Here is a 13,846-nt window from a genome sequence, read left to right on the forward strand (position 1 = left end):
CTTAAAGGAGTACAACGCAAGACTGACTAAATACCTTTTTTTTTCTTTGGTTCTTATTGTAGCTTGGAAAACTTACATGTTATCTTCACTATGGAAATATGCGTATGTTTGGTGAAGAATTAAACTCTCTTCTTTTTGGTATGTTTGACAGTATTATACATATATATTTTTGTTTTAAAAAAAAACTAAATAATAATACTTTATTAGCTTCCTCGACTGAATTTGATCCCTACAGTACAATGAGTCTATGGCAACTCTTGTCAGCCGAAATGAGCGGCCGTCAAGATAGAATCGAGAACTTCTTTAGTGCTCCTAATAACATTAACATGCTTCAATCCAACTGTAAGTCCAAAAAAAAAGAGATATTTACCAAAGAAACTTGATACATTTATTCTTTATTTATTTTTCTCTAGTTTGTGATGAGATCCTACCTCCTCTGCTCAACATCGCATCTTCCAGTCGCCCATCATACCGTCTTTTGGAAGCAATCATTCAAATTCCATCCTCTTCTCACTTACCAGACCACCCCTGTTGCCGTTTTGTGATTGCTGTCCTCAATCAATGGGCTACAGTGTGGTTCGAATTATTAAGGCAGGCTATGGGCGAGCTTGTGTCTGCAGTACTTGATGTGATTGAAAGTGAAATGGATGATACAGACGAAGACAGAAACATGGCAGAAAGTATCGGGAGCCAGTGTGTAGTGCTTTTGACAAATTGGTGGATGAAATCTCATCGATCTCAAGCAGCAGGTAAGTAATCATGAATTATGGATTACATATATATTCTTTTCTGTTAGCAGGCACTAAGATCCTATTCCTTTTTTTTGTTTATATTTCCTGTGTACGTGGGAATAGATGACCTCTTGCAAGATCGTGCATTAATTCTGCAAGTGATGCAGCTAGGTGGTTTAGTAGGAAAACCTTGCCCAAAAGAGTGGTCCCATGGTATGTTTAATTAACAAGTCGTAAAGAAGTGCTTTGATATTCTTGTATACAAATAAGACGCAATTATTAATTGTGACTTTATATGCTATGTGTAGTTGATAATAATCGAAAGAAGCGAGGAATCATGGTCGATTCTGATGAATCTGAATAATAGCTAATAACAACAATACAAATAATCATAGTCATAGTCATAATATTAGTAATATACATATAGCAAAACGGGTCCAAAAGAGTATGTAATTGAAAAATAATAATCATAATATTGTTATCATTATCATTCACAAATGATTGGATATAACTATCACAAGTTTACATTTATAATAATCAATTCATCAAAGAAGTATCTAATTAATTAATATGGTGTAATATGAGATAACTATTAATGTTCTTGAATGGTCCTTTTTATTATTATTATTATTATTAAGTCATTGGAATAAATTCAAAGACTTTTGATATCAATCTTCGATTACACCATACAGACCCATACAATAAATGAAAGAAAAAAGTTTAAACTCAACTAAATAGAACATCTTTAATGCAAAGTTGTTGTGCTTTTTTTTAAAAACTCTTCTCATTCAAATCTCACAATGTCTCAGCAAATCAATAAAAGTATTCCTAAGAAACGAAAAGAGCTTTCAGACTATGAAAAAGGACTTATTATCGGTGGTGCTCTCCATAATATTTCATTGACTGCCATTTCGGAGAAGACAGGCATACCCATGACAACTGTACATAGCACAGTTCAAAGTTGGAAACAGAATGGCACGCCATTAACAGAAAAACGCCAAGGACGTCCATCAATTTTGGGTGAGAGAGATTTACGCCAGCTTAAAAACGAAATGAAGAAAGATCGTAATGCCACACTTGGAGAACTCACAAACGCCATGAGACTCATGATTGGCAAGTACATTTGCAAGAATACCATCCGCAAAGCTATTCGTAAGATCGGAATGTCTTCTTGCCATCCTGTGTTTAAGCCAAGGCTATCCAGAACACATAAAAAGAAACGATTGTTGTTTGCTAAACGTTGCAAAGAAACCAATCAAAGATGGGATCGTGTGATTTGGAGCGATGAGTCTCGCTTTATGGTTTTCCCAAAGGATGGAAACCTTAGAATTTGGCGCTTTCCTCTGGAGAAGTTCAAGTCTGATTGTATCATGCCTAGAGTACAGTTTGGAGGTGGTTCGGTGATGGTTTGGGGCTGTGTGTGGGCAGGAGGAGTAGGCCCACTAAAAACGATTATTAACAGCCTTGACCAATTTGGCTATATAAACCTTTTGGAAAGAAAGTTGCTCCCATTTTATGGTCGCCTAAGTAAAAGACATGACGGGGAGTTTATTTACCAAGAAGACAATGCTCCTTGTCATAAGTCAAAACTTGTTGAGAACTGGAAAAAGACCCATAATGTACCAATAATGGAATGACCGCCGAATAGCCCAGATCTCAGTCCTATTGAGAACCTATAGGCTCATTTGGGTCGGATGGTAAGGGCAAGAGTACCAGCTCCAAGAACTATTAAGGAGCTAGACAAGGTTATCCATGAAGAATGGAAGAAAATACCGGTTGCAGTATGCAAGGCCTACTGCATGTCTATGCCAACTCGCATAGCCCGTATGAAGAAAGCCCGTGGTGATGTTACTAAATATTAAACTTTCAATAAAAGTTATTTTTCTTAATATTTAAAGGTTATATATTCTTATTCCAATGATTTTGAAAGTGGTTTCTTAAGTAAAAGTAGACAAACAATGAAGAGAGAGTTAAGGATGTTATTTTTTCACTTTGGCGGAAGCTAAAATTTTCTTTCATTTAATTGATGAGACTGTATATATATAAAAAGAAATTACTCAAGATATTTCAGTTTAAAAAGCTGAGCAGTTTTTTTTTTAAAAAAAATAAACCCTTGGACCTCAAGACTATATTTTCCTCACCGGAGAAACATTTATACATTAGATCCAATAAAAAAAACTTCCATTGGTTACCTCTAAAGAAAAACGCTAATGTTCGTTACACATTTTATAGAGTCTTATATAAGTAAACCTGGGGTCATTAATTATTGCTTTAGATAAGTAAACAAAAAAATAAAATAAGGTATGTATGTAGTTTGTTTGCATATTTTGGTAAAATACAACCTAATAGCCACACCTCTTTACAGTAACTAGATAGCCATGTGGTGTAAGACCAAAAGTTTATTAATTAAGCTTTAATTAGGCTTTCTATATTGGACAACCAAAGTTGTAAAGTGTTTCATGTAAGAAGTCACAAATAAAAAAGTATAATATGCTTGTCCGATGATTATAGAATGTAATTGATTTTCTTTCTCTTTCTCTCTCTCCCTTTTTCAAAATTTCAATGGTATCAATATTACCGCCAAATATCCTATCGTATATCGCAACACATATCAATAAGAAAGACCAGACCTCCTGTTCACTTGTCTGTAAGAGATGGACAGAGCCGTTTCTAAACGCTTATTGGGCCAAACTAGAGATCGATGAAAACAAATTAAGCACCATGTTCGCCACATCCACTCTTAACGAAGTCTACAGGAAGAACGTTCATCGTGTGTGGGCATTGGATCTCAAGCGGATAAATATAAGACATATAGGCTATGTTACACAGTTACAGCAAAGCTTCCCTGGAATAAAATATCTCTTTTGCGACGAAGAGAATCACGAAGATGAAAGCGACAACTGGATGATACGTTCTATTGATTGGATTAGTTGGAGATTTTTAACGCACCTGAGCATAAAATTGACCAGTAAACACTCTGGGCTAGAAGACATCTTTATGAACCTTTCGGTATCTCGCTCCCTTGCTCATTTTACGCTTAATTCAGAAAATAATGTCGAAGAGACCAACACTATGTTATGGACTCAATTTGAATCACTCCACCGCCACATGAGACAGTTAGAGTACCTTGATATCAACTATCCTCTTTCATCGATTTCGAAATATGATTTGGAAATGATAAAAACCATTGAACCGGCACACAAAATTACAAAGATTACTTTTCTTGATGTGAGAATTGATGGTTCTTGGCTATACTATTTTGCATTGAAGTACCCGAACCTACTCAGTCTTAACATGAAGCCGTGCAAAGCTCGCAGACCATTAGTACAAGAGACTTACATAAACAAATACCAGGGACAGTTAATATTGCTGAAAACACTGAATCAGTTTTTTCCTTATTTAAAAATGGTACAGACACCTACGCATACTTGTAACAGATGGCCACTTTATATATTCTACATGACTCTTAATTACTTTAATATAAAGTTAGAGCGTGTTGTATTCGACACTCATGTATACAAGTCACTACTTATGGATAATCTCACTAAGTGTATTAAGCAAGTTTCAGAATCGGTGAAGATTATGTGGGTGACTATAACCGATTATCTGAACGCTAAACCGCGATCTCGCATTATTTTCAATTTATGCCCGAAGCTTGTTGAACTACACATTCTAGAACACCGAAGGATTGAAATGGAACATCTCTTGGATCAATGTCCAGTTTTGAGGTCATTATATATAGAGAATTCCACTACTTACCTCATAAACCCCTCGCGACATATAACAATCCCACACTCGTTACAAAAACTGGAATTCATCAACGTGTCTGTTCCTATACACCTATTCAACTACATATCTCTGCGTTGTAAACAACTTAAATATTTGAAGCTAAAGAGCGTTACATTTCTTATTCCTGAGTGGGACATAAATGGAAAAGCGCTCTTCGATATGCACATGTCGCAGTTGAAGACATTCATAATTTATAATTACAGTTATTGTTTTCAGCATGTCAGACATTATGCCATTGAGCAACTGGAGAATACGGATGGTAATTCACTACAACATCAAGAAAGCCAAGAAATATCATTTCGAACAAACTGGTACCACTTGTGTTTGGATAAAACAAACAGAAAAGAAAGACTTTTGGCGTGGGAGCTTGGAAGACGTGACATAGAGTTTTCCCAAAGATACTACAAAGACTTTGAGCGCAGAAAAAAACGTGAAAAAAAAAGAAAAGACATGATACGACATTGTGGATATGCACCTAAAAGGTTCTGGAAAAGAGATCTTCAATATGGTGTTATGATATTTCGATTCAAGTCTGTCAAAGAGTATTTTCTGGATGAAAAAAGAGAAATCGACAAAGATAAACACATACAGTCTCATCAATTAAATGAAAGAAAATTTTAGCTTCCGCCAAAGTGAAAAAATAACATCCTTAACTCTCTCTTCATTGTTTGTCTACTTTTACTTAAGAAACCACTTTCAAAATCATTGGAATAAGAATATATAACCTTTAAATATTAAGAAAAATAACTTTTATTGAAAGTTTAATATTTAGTAACATCACCACGGGCTTTCTTCATACGGGCTATGCGAGTTGGCATAGACATGCAGTAGGCCTTGCATACTGCAACCGGTATTTTCTTCCATTCTTCATGGATAACCTTGTCTAGCTCCTTAATAGTTCTTGGAGCTGGTACTCTTGCCCTTACCATCCGACCCAAATGAGCCTATAGGTTCTCAATAGGACTGAGATCTGGGCTATTCGGCGGTCATTCCATTATTGGTACATTATGGGTCTTTTTCCAGTTCTCAACAAGTTTTGACTTATGACAAGGAGCATTGTCTTCTTGGTAAATAAACTCCCCGTCATGTCTTTTACTTAGGCGACCATAAAATGGGAGCAACTTTCTTTCCAAAAGGTTTATATAGCCAAATTGGTCAAGGCTGTTAATAATCGTTTTTAGTGGGCCTACTCCTCCTGCCCACACACAGCCCCAAACCATCACCGAACCACCTCCAAACTGTACTCTAGGCATGATACAATCAGACTTGAACTTCTCCAGAGGAAAGCGCCAAATTCTAAGGTTTCCATCCTTTGGGAAAACCATAAAGCGAGACTCATCGCTCCAAATCACACGATCCCATCTTTGATTGGTTTCTTTGCAACGTTTAGCAAACAACAATCGTTTCTTTTTATGTGTTCTGGATAGCCTTGGCTTAAACACAGGATGGCAAGAAGACATTCCGATCTTACGAATAGCTTTGCGGATGGTATTCTTGCAAATGTACTTGCCAATCATGAGTCTCATGGCGTTTGTGAGTTCTCCAAGTGTGGCATTACGATCTTTCTTCATTTCGTTTTTAAGCTGGCGTAAATCTCTCTCACCCAAAATTGATGGACGTCCTTGGCGTTTTTCTGTTAATGGCGTGCCATTCTGTTTCCAACTTTGAACTGTGCTATGTACAGTTGTCATGGGTATGCCTGTCTTCTCCGAAATGGCAGTCAATGAAATATTATGGAGAGCACCACCGATAATAAGTCCTTTTTCATAGTCTGAAAGCTCTTTTCGTTTCTTAGGAATACTTTTATTGATTTGCTGAGACATTGTGAGATTTGAATGAGAAGAGTTTTTAAAAAAAAGCACAACAACTTTGCATTAAAGATGTTCTATTTAGTTGAGTTTAAACTTTTTTCTTTCATTTATTGTATGGGTCTGTAGTTAACAGTGTGGTATACACACCACAATTGAGCAAAGAACAGACTTCACAACCGGACACTAATCCCTTCTTGCTAATGAACCTGCCAAGTTAACAACCGCACGAAATTGTTCTACACCAGGCCCACATACACTACAGACTTATACAGTATAAAATAAACCAATTCGCAACAGGAATTTGAATTACAAGGGATTATAATAGCAACATATATAAGCAATATTGTTTTATCTCTATAATAAATTAGAGTATCAAAGTATTTACTATTCCTAATATTGGGATACTAACCCAAAATCAATCCCGATTACCTCAGGGTCCATTTACAGGGATACTGCTAGCTATACGAATGTTTAAAGACCGTTTAGTATTCACTTGCAATTTTTCAGAGAGGACTGTGTATTCAAAAGCCTTTACTGTGCCGTAACTAAAACAAAAGAAAATCATTTTTTAACGATGGCTTGAATCCTCTCTCTACATCCCCCCATCCTTCCATCCCGTTCGAGGATCTTCATTCCTTCTGGGGATCATCATTCATATAACATGGCAACTCAAAGTAGACAGAAATCGACGCAATACGAAAAGAGAGAATACTCTTTATTTTTTCTTTTTGACGGCTGCCCACGGTATATAGGAGTCGAACAGAAAAATAAACCTTCGTGACCCTATAAACTTCTCAACGCCTTAAAAACCAACACCAATAACTACGATATTCTTTTTTTATTACGCCTAGCAACACCAGCTTTACAACGCTATCAAAATCAACACCAACAACCACAATATCGTTTTCTTTTTTTTTAACCAGTATCAAAACCAGCTTCACAGAGCTATCCAAATTGATACTAACAACCATAATATTCTTTCATTTTATTACCATTGAAAAATAGAAATCGAAATGATAGCCATATAATAAAACTTTAGCACTTGAAAGTCATACACTATATTATTTTATACCTGGAGTGTGATACACCACCATTCCCATAACTGGCTTTCAACTCTTATACACATAATATTTATATGCTTATACTTCCAAGACCTTCTTCAATGACAATTGACCCCATCCCATTAGACATAATATTCAAAGCTTCCAACTTTTGGTATATTTCTAAATAACCTGTTCTAGAGCATACAGGCATCACACAATACAAAGTCTCACCATGGTAATCTTCATCGTGTCACATCGTGATACTCAAAGCTATAATAATAATAATGATAGGAAATATTCAGTAAGTAAACTCCATAATTTTAAAAATTATAGTATACAAAGAAAGCTATTTCTTACACACAGCTTCCGTCTATCTCACTATCCTGCACTCTTTACACAACACAAATACTCTACTGTCAAAACTTTCTTAGTCTTTTTAAATAAAATCACTGTTACATTATACTCTCATTCTTTTTATAGCTTTCACTTCAATCAAATCGACTCAGTATTCCTCTGCCCATATATCTTATTTATCTTAATATATTTACAGAAACAAAAAAGAACTATTGTAGTTTGTATACGTACTGCCTTTAATTACAAAAAATATTTTTTATTTTTTGTTGCTTATTATTTATTTAGATCTAGAATTAATTTTAAGTGAAGTATGTATGTGTGTGCATCTTGCTATCTGGGTAGATTTCTATGTGAGAAAAATATATGTAGAGTTTGTGTGTGCCCAAATAAATTTATGTGTGTCCAAGTGAATTTGTGTGTGTCCAAGTAGATTTGTGTGAGCAAATTTTGCCATATGGGTAGATTCTGTCTAGTAGGTAGATTTTGTGTGGCCCTAGGTAGATTTTGTGTGTCCTTATGTAGATTTTTGAATACCAGTCGTAGCACATCGGAGGTGAAATTACTAAAAGAAGATAATTTGAATAGTTAAAAAAAATAAAGGTCTTCATTTATTGATATCTGTATTGCATTTATACTATTTGTTAATTATTAATGAATATATAAGTATTAAATTTTAATATTGAGAATAACTTTTATTGCTCAATACTGAAATTGTAAAATATTACATTTTTAAAAAACAGACTCTACAACTAAACATTAGTTCCTTCTTGCTAATTAATTTAACAAATTCATAATTCTCAAAACTGTTATACATAAAGTATATGTACACTACAAACTTATATAATATAAGCTACTCATTAAATAGCATGAATTTGAATTGCAATAGACGTTAATAGTATCAGATTAAACATTAATATTTTATCCTTTTAAAAAAATAACACTCTCAAAGTATATACTTTTTTTTTAATATTGAGATACCAGCTCAAAATCAATTACAAATACCTTAATTACGATGTAATATAATATTTAAATAAAGTTATAATTGAAATAAGAGAGTCAATTACTTGTTATCAAATAATAATAAAAAATTAAATATTAATTGAAAAGTTGTAAAAAAAAAGCAAAAACAAAATAGAATAAAATAAAATAAAATAATTAATTTAAATTTCAAATGCCCAATCTTTTTTGTAGATTTCAGGGCATTTTTGGATCTCAGCTGTTTTAAGAATTTTTTAGTGCTCAAAAACACCTAGGAGCGTAGCAATTTTGTGAGGCTAGAAAAATCCCTCCACAAAAAAAAATGCGGCGGTGTTTCAATATATTGTTTCTCCTAATGTCGTATAATCAAAAAAACAAAATTTCCTCACTTCGTAGTTACAATCTTACTTTAGAAAAAAATAGTACTAAACTGTCTATTTTTTAAATGCTACAAATAAAGTAGCAAAAGTAGCAAAAAAAATGTCGGCAAGTGAAAATTAAATAGTTGGATTTCATGTATAATACTGCACTTTGATATATGAGTATATATGTTTTTTTTTTAAAAAAAAAAATTAAAAAATAGATAAATAACTATATTAATTTTTTTGTCTTATATATATAATGTAGAGCTATTTAATAATTTAATAAGAGCAGAAAATCATAATAATATGATCTTCACTGCTTTGTTTTTATTTATAATAAGTGTGGTATACACACCACAATTGAGTGAAGAACAGACCCCACAACCAAACACTGGTTCCTTCTTGCTAATGAACCTGGCAAGTTAACAATCTCTGGAACTGTTACACACCAGGCACACGTACACTACACACTCATACAGTGTAAACCAACCATTACACAACAGGGATTTGAATTACAGGGATTTGAATAGTAGCAGATATAAACAATATTGTTTTGTCTCTTTAATAAATAACACTCTCACAGTCTCTACTTTTCCCATTATTGAGATACTAACCCATAAACAATCCCGAATACCTCACAAACCACAAAAATGGCTATAAAGAACTACCAAAAGTAAGTATTAGCTATAACGTATGAAAATAATAGCCACCTTACGTTTAAAAATCTCACTTTATTTTATTAACGGTTTTTTATTTTATTTTGACTATACGCACTTTCCCAAGACAATGGGTCTATGCTTTTTCTTCTTTTATATGGCCATTCAGCATACATGACATGCTTTTATGAGCCAATAGGAGCTTCATATTACACTTGGGTGTATGTTTACAGGCGTACATAGCAAGGTTTGTTTGCTGCACTCACCTGTTTTTTTAGTCTTTCAAAAAACGTTTAGGCATCTTTACGTGTGTTTTAATAAGCACGTACACATATACACCTATACAATCACAAGAACATATGTGCGACATCTTAATAAGATTATCTAAAGGTAATACAATATTTTTTCTTCACATTTTTAAATACTTTCGCACTAATAGACATATACCAATGCTGAGAAAAGTATTTAAGATAACTAGCAAATGCTAGTATGATTACCAAATAAAAAATACACTTTCTCAGGTCTCATACATCTATAAGAATAATATTGATTATAAAAAAAGACCAATACGCCAACAAATTCCTGCTAAAACGACTAGCTAATAGCTGGAATGTTTACAAAAACACGTTCTTAGGTCTCATTTAGATATAATTATACATGCAATTTAAATGATTAATTTCAATATGCCCCGTTTTACGTTTAAACAATCTACCGACTGTTCATCTAGTAGATATTTATACTCTACTCTTCGCGGTTTCCAGAATCGCCAAGGTTAGTAAAGGTTATAATTAGATAGATATAGACTGAAGCCAATTATTACATAAAAATATGCTTAAGATAATGGCCAGCAAATGGCTAGCATAATCGAAAGCACTTTACACAATTAAATATATACTGTAGTGGATTTTAGTACACAGCGTTTAAGTACATTACTAACTGCTGTTATTTTCTTTAAAGACAGATACTTAAATATACTTGCTTGCTACAAGCAAAAGAGCGATGCTTTTGATGGTTGTTTTAAAGCAATACCAATACGATTGTTTTTCTTTTATAGAATTACTATTTGAATTACCAATTTTTTTCTTGTATTAGACTTTGTTATCACTATCTCTATAGTTTATATGTTACTTTTTGTGTTTATTTTGTTTAATAAATACAACGTAAAGATAATGTTTACTTATTGCTCTATAATTGCTCTTATTAAAAGCAACAGTGTAATATTTATATATGCTTTGGTACCTTGCTAGATGTAAGTTTAGATAATAGAAAAGCAAAATTCTATTGTAAGTCCTTTAAGACACGTAAAAAAGTAAAATCATAAATGAAATATAAATAGTGCGTGTTGTTGAGTAAGTAAATAAGAGGCAAAAAGTAATGTAAAGCAGGATCAACTGTCTATACGAGACTTTTTTTTTAACTTGGCTAAATTATTCTCAATCGACCTTATGGTTATTGCAAAGAGTTATTGTTTGAGTATAATTCTTTATAAGTCAAGTAAACAATGTGTTTTCTAATATATATATATATATATATATATATATATAGTATGTGCTCTCCTAGAGCCTTAATACCTGTTTATTTGATAGTATTATAACATGCAAATAACATAAAGTGAAAATTGGAAATTAAATAAAAAATAAATGCTCTTTTTTTGTGTTTCTAATGTCTATTAAATTATCAAACAATATAGACTTAATTTATATCTAAATAAGCTACAGGTTGCAATTAAAAGGCTGGTTAATCACGGGCTCGATATTCAGAATTGCTTTTCCTGTAAAATGATATAGTTGTATTTTCTATTATTATTATTAAAGCGTTTTATGAGTCAAAATAATCCGAACATCGGGATTTTTTTTGCTGTGTAGTCATGGTTTTTATAAAGTAAATTAAAGAAAAACTAATAAAGAGATTTTATTAGATAACCGAGTCATTTAAAATTCAATCGATTAATATATTCTGGAACAAAATCTTGATTGTTTTTACATGCTGACCATTGAACTTATACTAAAAAAAATACATCAATCTGTGTTGAAAGTGTCGCTACATATATTGTGCATTTAACCTATTAAGTCAGTGTGTACTAAAAATGTAGTCAATCACTAGAATAAGGAGAGAGATATCGTATCATAGATAATATATATTAACAAAGAACATATATTGATAGGAATACTATATTGATGGTACTTTGTTTGAGACATACACAGGTTAAAAACAAGAATACCACATTATTCTTTGTTTCCTCTGTGACTATTTACCTCAATGATAAAAACATATATAAAGAAACTATATATTTTGTCTCATAGACGAAACCCTTTTACTCAACATTATTAATTATGAACTTTCGGAACATCAAAAACTGGGCGAAACGCTATGGAGTAATTGCAGCTGCTAGGGCCTTTTTATCGTCCAGTGTACTTTCAGCTCCTGTATCGTTTTATATTGGATACACTTGTTTAGAATCTCTAAATATTATTTCAGCAATGAATCTTTCACAAAAAGAACAGTCTGTCAAACAGAATCAGCAACTTGAGTCGGAGAGACAGCAAACTATTTCCACGATCCAAGAACAAGCAGAGGCAAATAGAGAGAGCTAAGATTATTGCAGTAGTACCGTCTAGCCTGGATTATGTGATTTTTTTTCAATTTTGTTTTGTTCTTTCTTTAATGACAAGAATATTTACCAATGTAACTTTAAATGACCCAAAAAACCTTATTTCTATTTGACTCATTATGTTCTGTACAAACAGATGTTATGAATATTGTTTTTTTTGTACCAATAACTAGCAGTACTACCTCTTGATCTATGAATAAACAATTTCAATCAATACTATGTGAATAAAGTAAATATGTTTAGGAGTGTAGTTTTTTAATGTGCTTCGGGCTGTGGTTAGATATGTGTTCATTGGCCTACTTTTCCTGTCTCACTCTCTTGTGTTTTAATAATATTCATGTATCTTCACTCTCTGGGTATTAATATTTTATTCGTATACTAATGTACTTTTATCTTTCTCTCTATTCTTTATACTGGGAAGATTCATTTAGGGTTAAACTACAATAATAACAAAGAAAAGAAAAAATATTGAGAATTGAAACATACATATATAAAAGGGAGAAAAAGTAGTGCTTAACCAAAATTCAGCCTTAAAACAATCCTTAAGCCCCATTAAATCTTACTAAAATATCCTAAAGTCGCCCAAAACCTCCCCTTCTTTTTCTACCATAGTGCACCCACAGCGAAAATAATAATAATGACAATTTGTATATATATATATTGGTGTACACGCTAATGTCTGATTTAATCATTTTTGAAGACTATGATACAGAGAATGATAATAAGGATAATAAAGAAATGTATATAAATGAGAGAGCGAGAGATAAAAGGAAAAAAAGAATGAGATGATAACAGATCTACTACAAAAGAAAATAAAAGCAAATGAACTCGATACATCCTTATATATAGTATGTATACGTATAAAAGATTCAATAGAGAGTCAGTTTACATCCCTTGTGAATGCTGATTGTTGTGCTGTTGTGCTTGTTGCGCATGTTGTGTTTGCTGTGCCTGTTGCGCATGCTGTGCATGCTGTGCCTGTTGGTGCTTGGCCTGCATAATCTTTTGCTGGAATTCTAATATTTCTTGTGGTGACAAATTAATCTCACCGATTGGATTTGCTCCCGCAATCCCAAGTCCAATAACACCGTTTGGATTGCTATTGTTGTTATTGTTATTGACATTCATTGCCATATTTGGTGAATTGCCATTTCCAATATTGATATTTGAAAGTAACAAACTGTTTGGATTAAGACCTGCAGGACGAACACCTTATTGTTCACGAATAGGAATAATAATAATTAATTAATCTTAATGTTATTATTATAAATCAATTATTAATAACACTATGCTTAATAAGTTAATATTTACCATTAATACCCTGAGGAACATGGTTGGGTACACCACGATTTGCAGCAGCAGCAGCAGCAGCAGCAGCTGTGGCCATTTGCTGTTTAATCAATTGATTTCTCAGCAATTGGACGCTAGCTTGATTTTGATTGATTCCCATATTCATATTTGCAGGAAGTCCGGGCATATTTGGAGGTGTTCCGGCATTTCGTAAAGGAAGA

General features: G+C 32.9%; 3 protein-coding genes across 3 annotated transcripts; 2 read left to right on the plus strand and 1 right to left on the minus strand.

The window, feature by feature from the left end:
• The first annotated feature begins 264 nt into the window (after positions 1 to 264).
• On the plus strand, positions 265 to 1,210 carry PHYBLDRAFT_157125 (hypothetical protein). Its single transcript, XM_018433571.1, has 4 exons — positions 265 to 342; positions 414 to 749; positions 855 to 944; positions 1,040 to 1,210. The coding sequence occupies exons 1-4, from the start codon at positions 270 to 272 to the stop codon at positions 1,093 to 1,095; spliced, it is 555 nt and encodes a 184-aa protein (XP_018299430.1). The 5' UTR covers positions 265 to 269; the 3' UTR covers positions 1,096 to 1,210.
• Positions 1,211 to 3,293: 2,083 nt separating this feature from the next.
• On the plus strand, positions 3,294 to 5,141 carry PHYBLDRAFT_138941 (hypothetical protein; the record flags this gene model as incomplete). Its single annotated transcript, XM_018430114.1, has 1 exon — positions 3,294 to 5,141. One exon carries the CDS (start codon positions 3,294 to 3,296, stop codon positions 5,139 to 5,141), a length of 1,848 nt encoding a protein of 615 aa, XP_018299431.1.
• A 7,856-nt stretch (positions 5,142 to 12,997) lies between these two features.
• PHYBLDRAFT_157127 (hypothetical protein) lies at positions 12,998 to 13,803 on the minus strand. The gene is made up of 2 exons (XM_018433572.1): positions 13,647 to 13,803; positions 12,998 to 13,546 (listed from the first exon to the last, which is right to left on the minus strand). Exons 1-2 carry the CDS (start codon positions 13,789 to 13,791, stop codon positions 13,221 to 13,223), a joined length of 471 nt encoding a protein of 156 aa, XP_018299432.1. The 5' UTR covers positions 13,792 to 13,803; the 3' UTR covers positions 12,998 to 13,220.
• Positions 13,804 to 13,846: the final 43 nt, after the last annotated feature.

The sequence above is a fragment of the Phycomyces blakesleeanus genome, assembly GCF_001638985.1.
Source record: "Phycomyces blakesleeanus NRRL 1555(-) unplaced genomic scaffold PHYBLscaffold_1, whole genome shotgun sequence".
Lineage (NCBI taxonomy): Eukaryota > Fungi > Mucoromycota > Mucoromycetes > Mucorales > Phycomycetaceae > Phycomyces > Phycomyces blakesleeanus.

Bases quoted from the DNA above. Each gene is read 5' to 3' on its own strand.
- PHYBLDRAFT_157125 (XM_018433571.1), top strand. From the start codon at position 270: ATGAGCGGCCGTCAAGATAGAATCGAGAACTTCTTTAGTGCTCCTAAT. The intron at 343-413 runs GTAAGTCCAAAA...ATTTTTCTCTAG, and splicing joins TAACATGCTTCAATCCAACT to TTTGTGATGAGATCCTACCT. The intron at 750-854 runs GTAAGTAATCAT...ACGTGGGAATAG, and splicing joins TCATCGATCTCAAGCAGCAG to ATGACCTCTTGCAAGATCGT.
- PHYBLDRAFT_157127 (XM_018433572.1), bottom strand. From the start codon at position 13,791: ATGAATATGGGAATCAATCAAAATCAAGCTAGCGTCCAATTGCTGAGA. The intron at 13,547-13,646 runs GTAAATATTAAC...GTGAACAATAAG, and splicing joins TGTTCCTCAGGGTATTAATG to GTGTTCGTCCTGCAGGTCTT.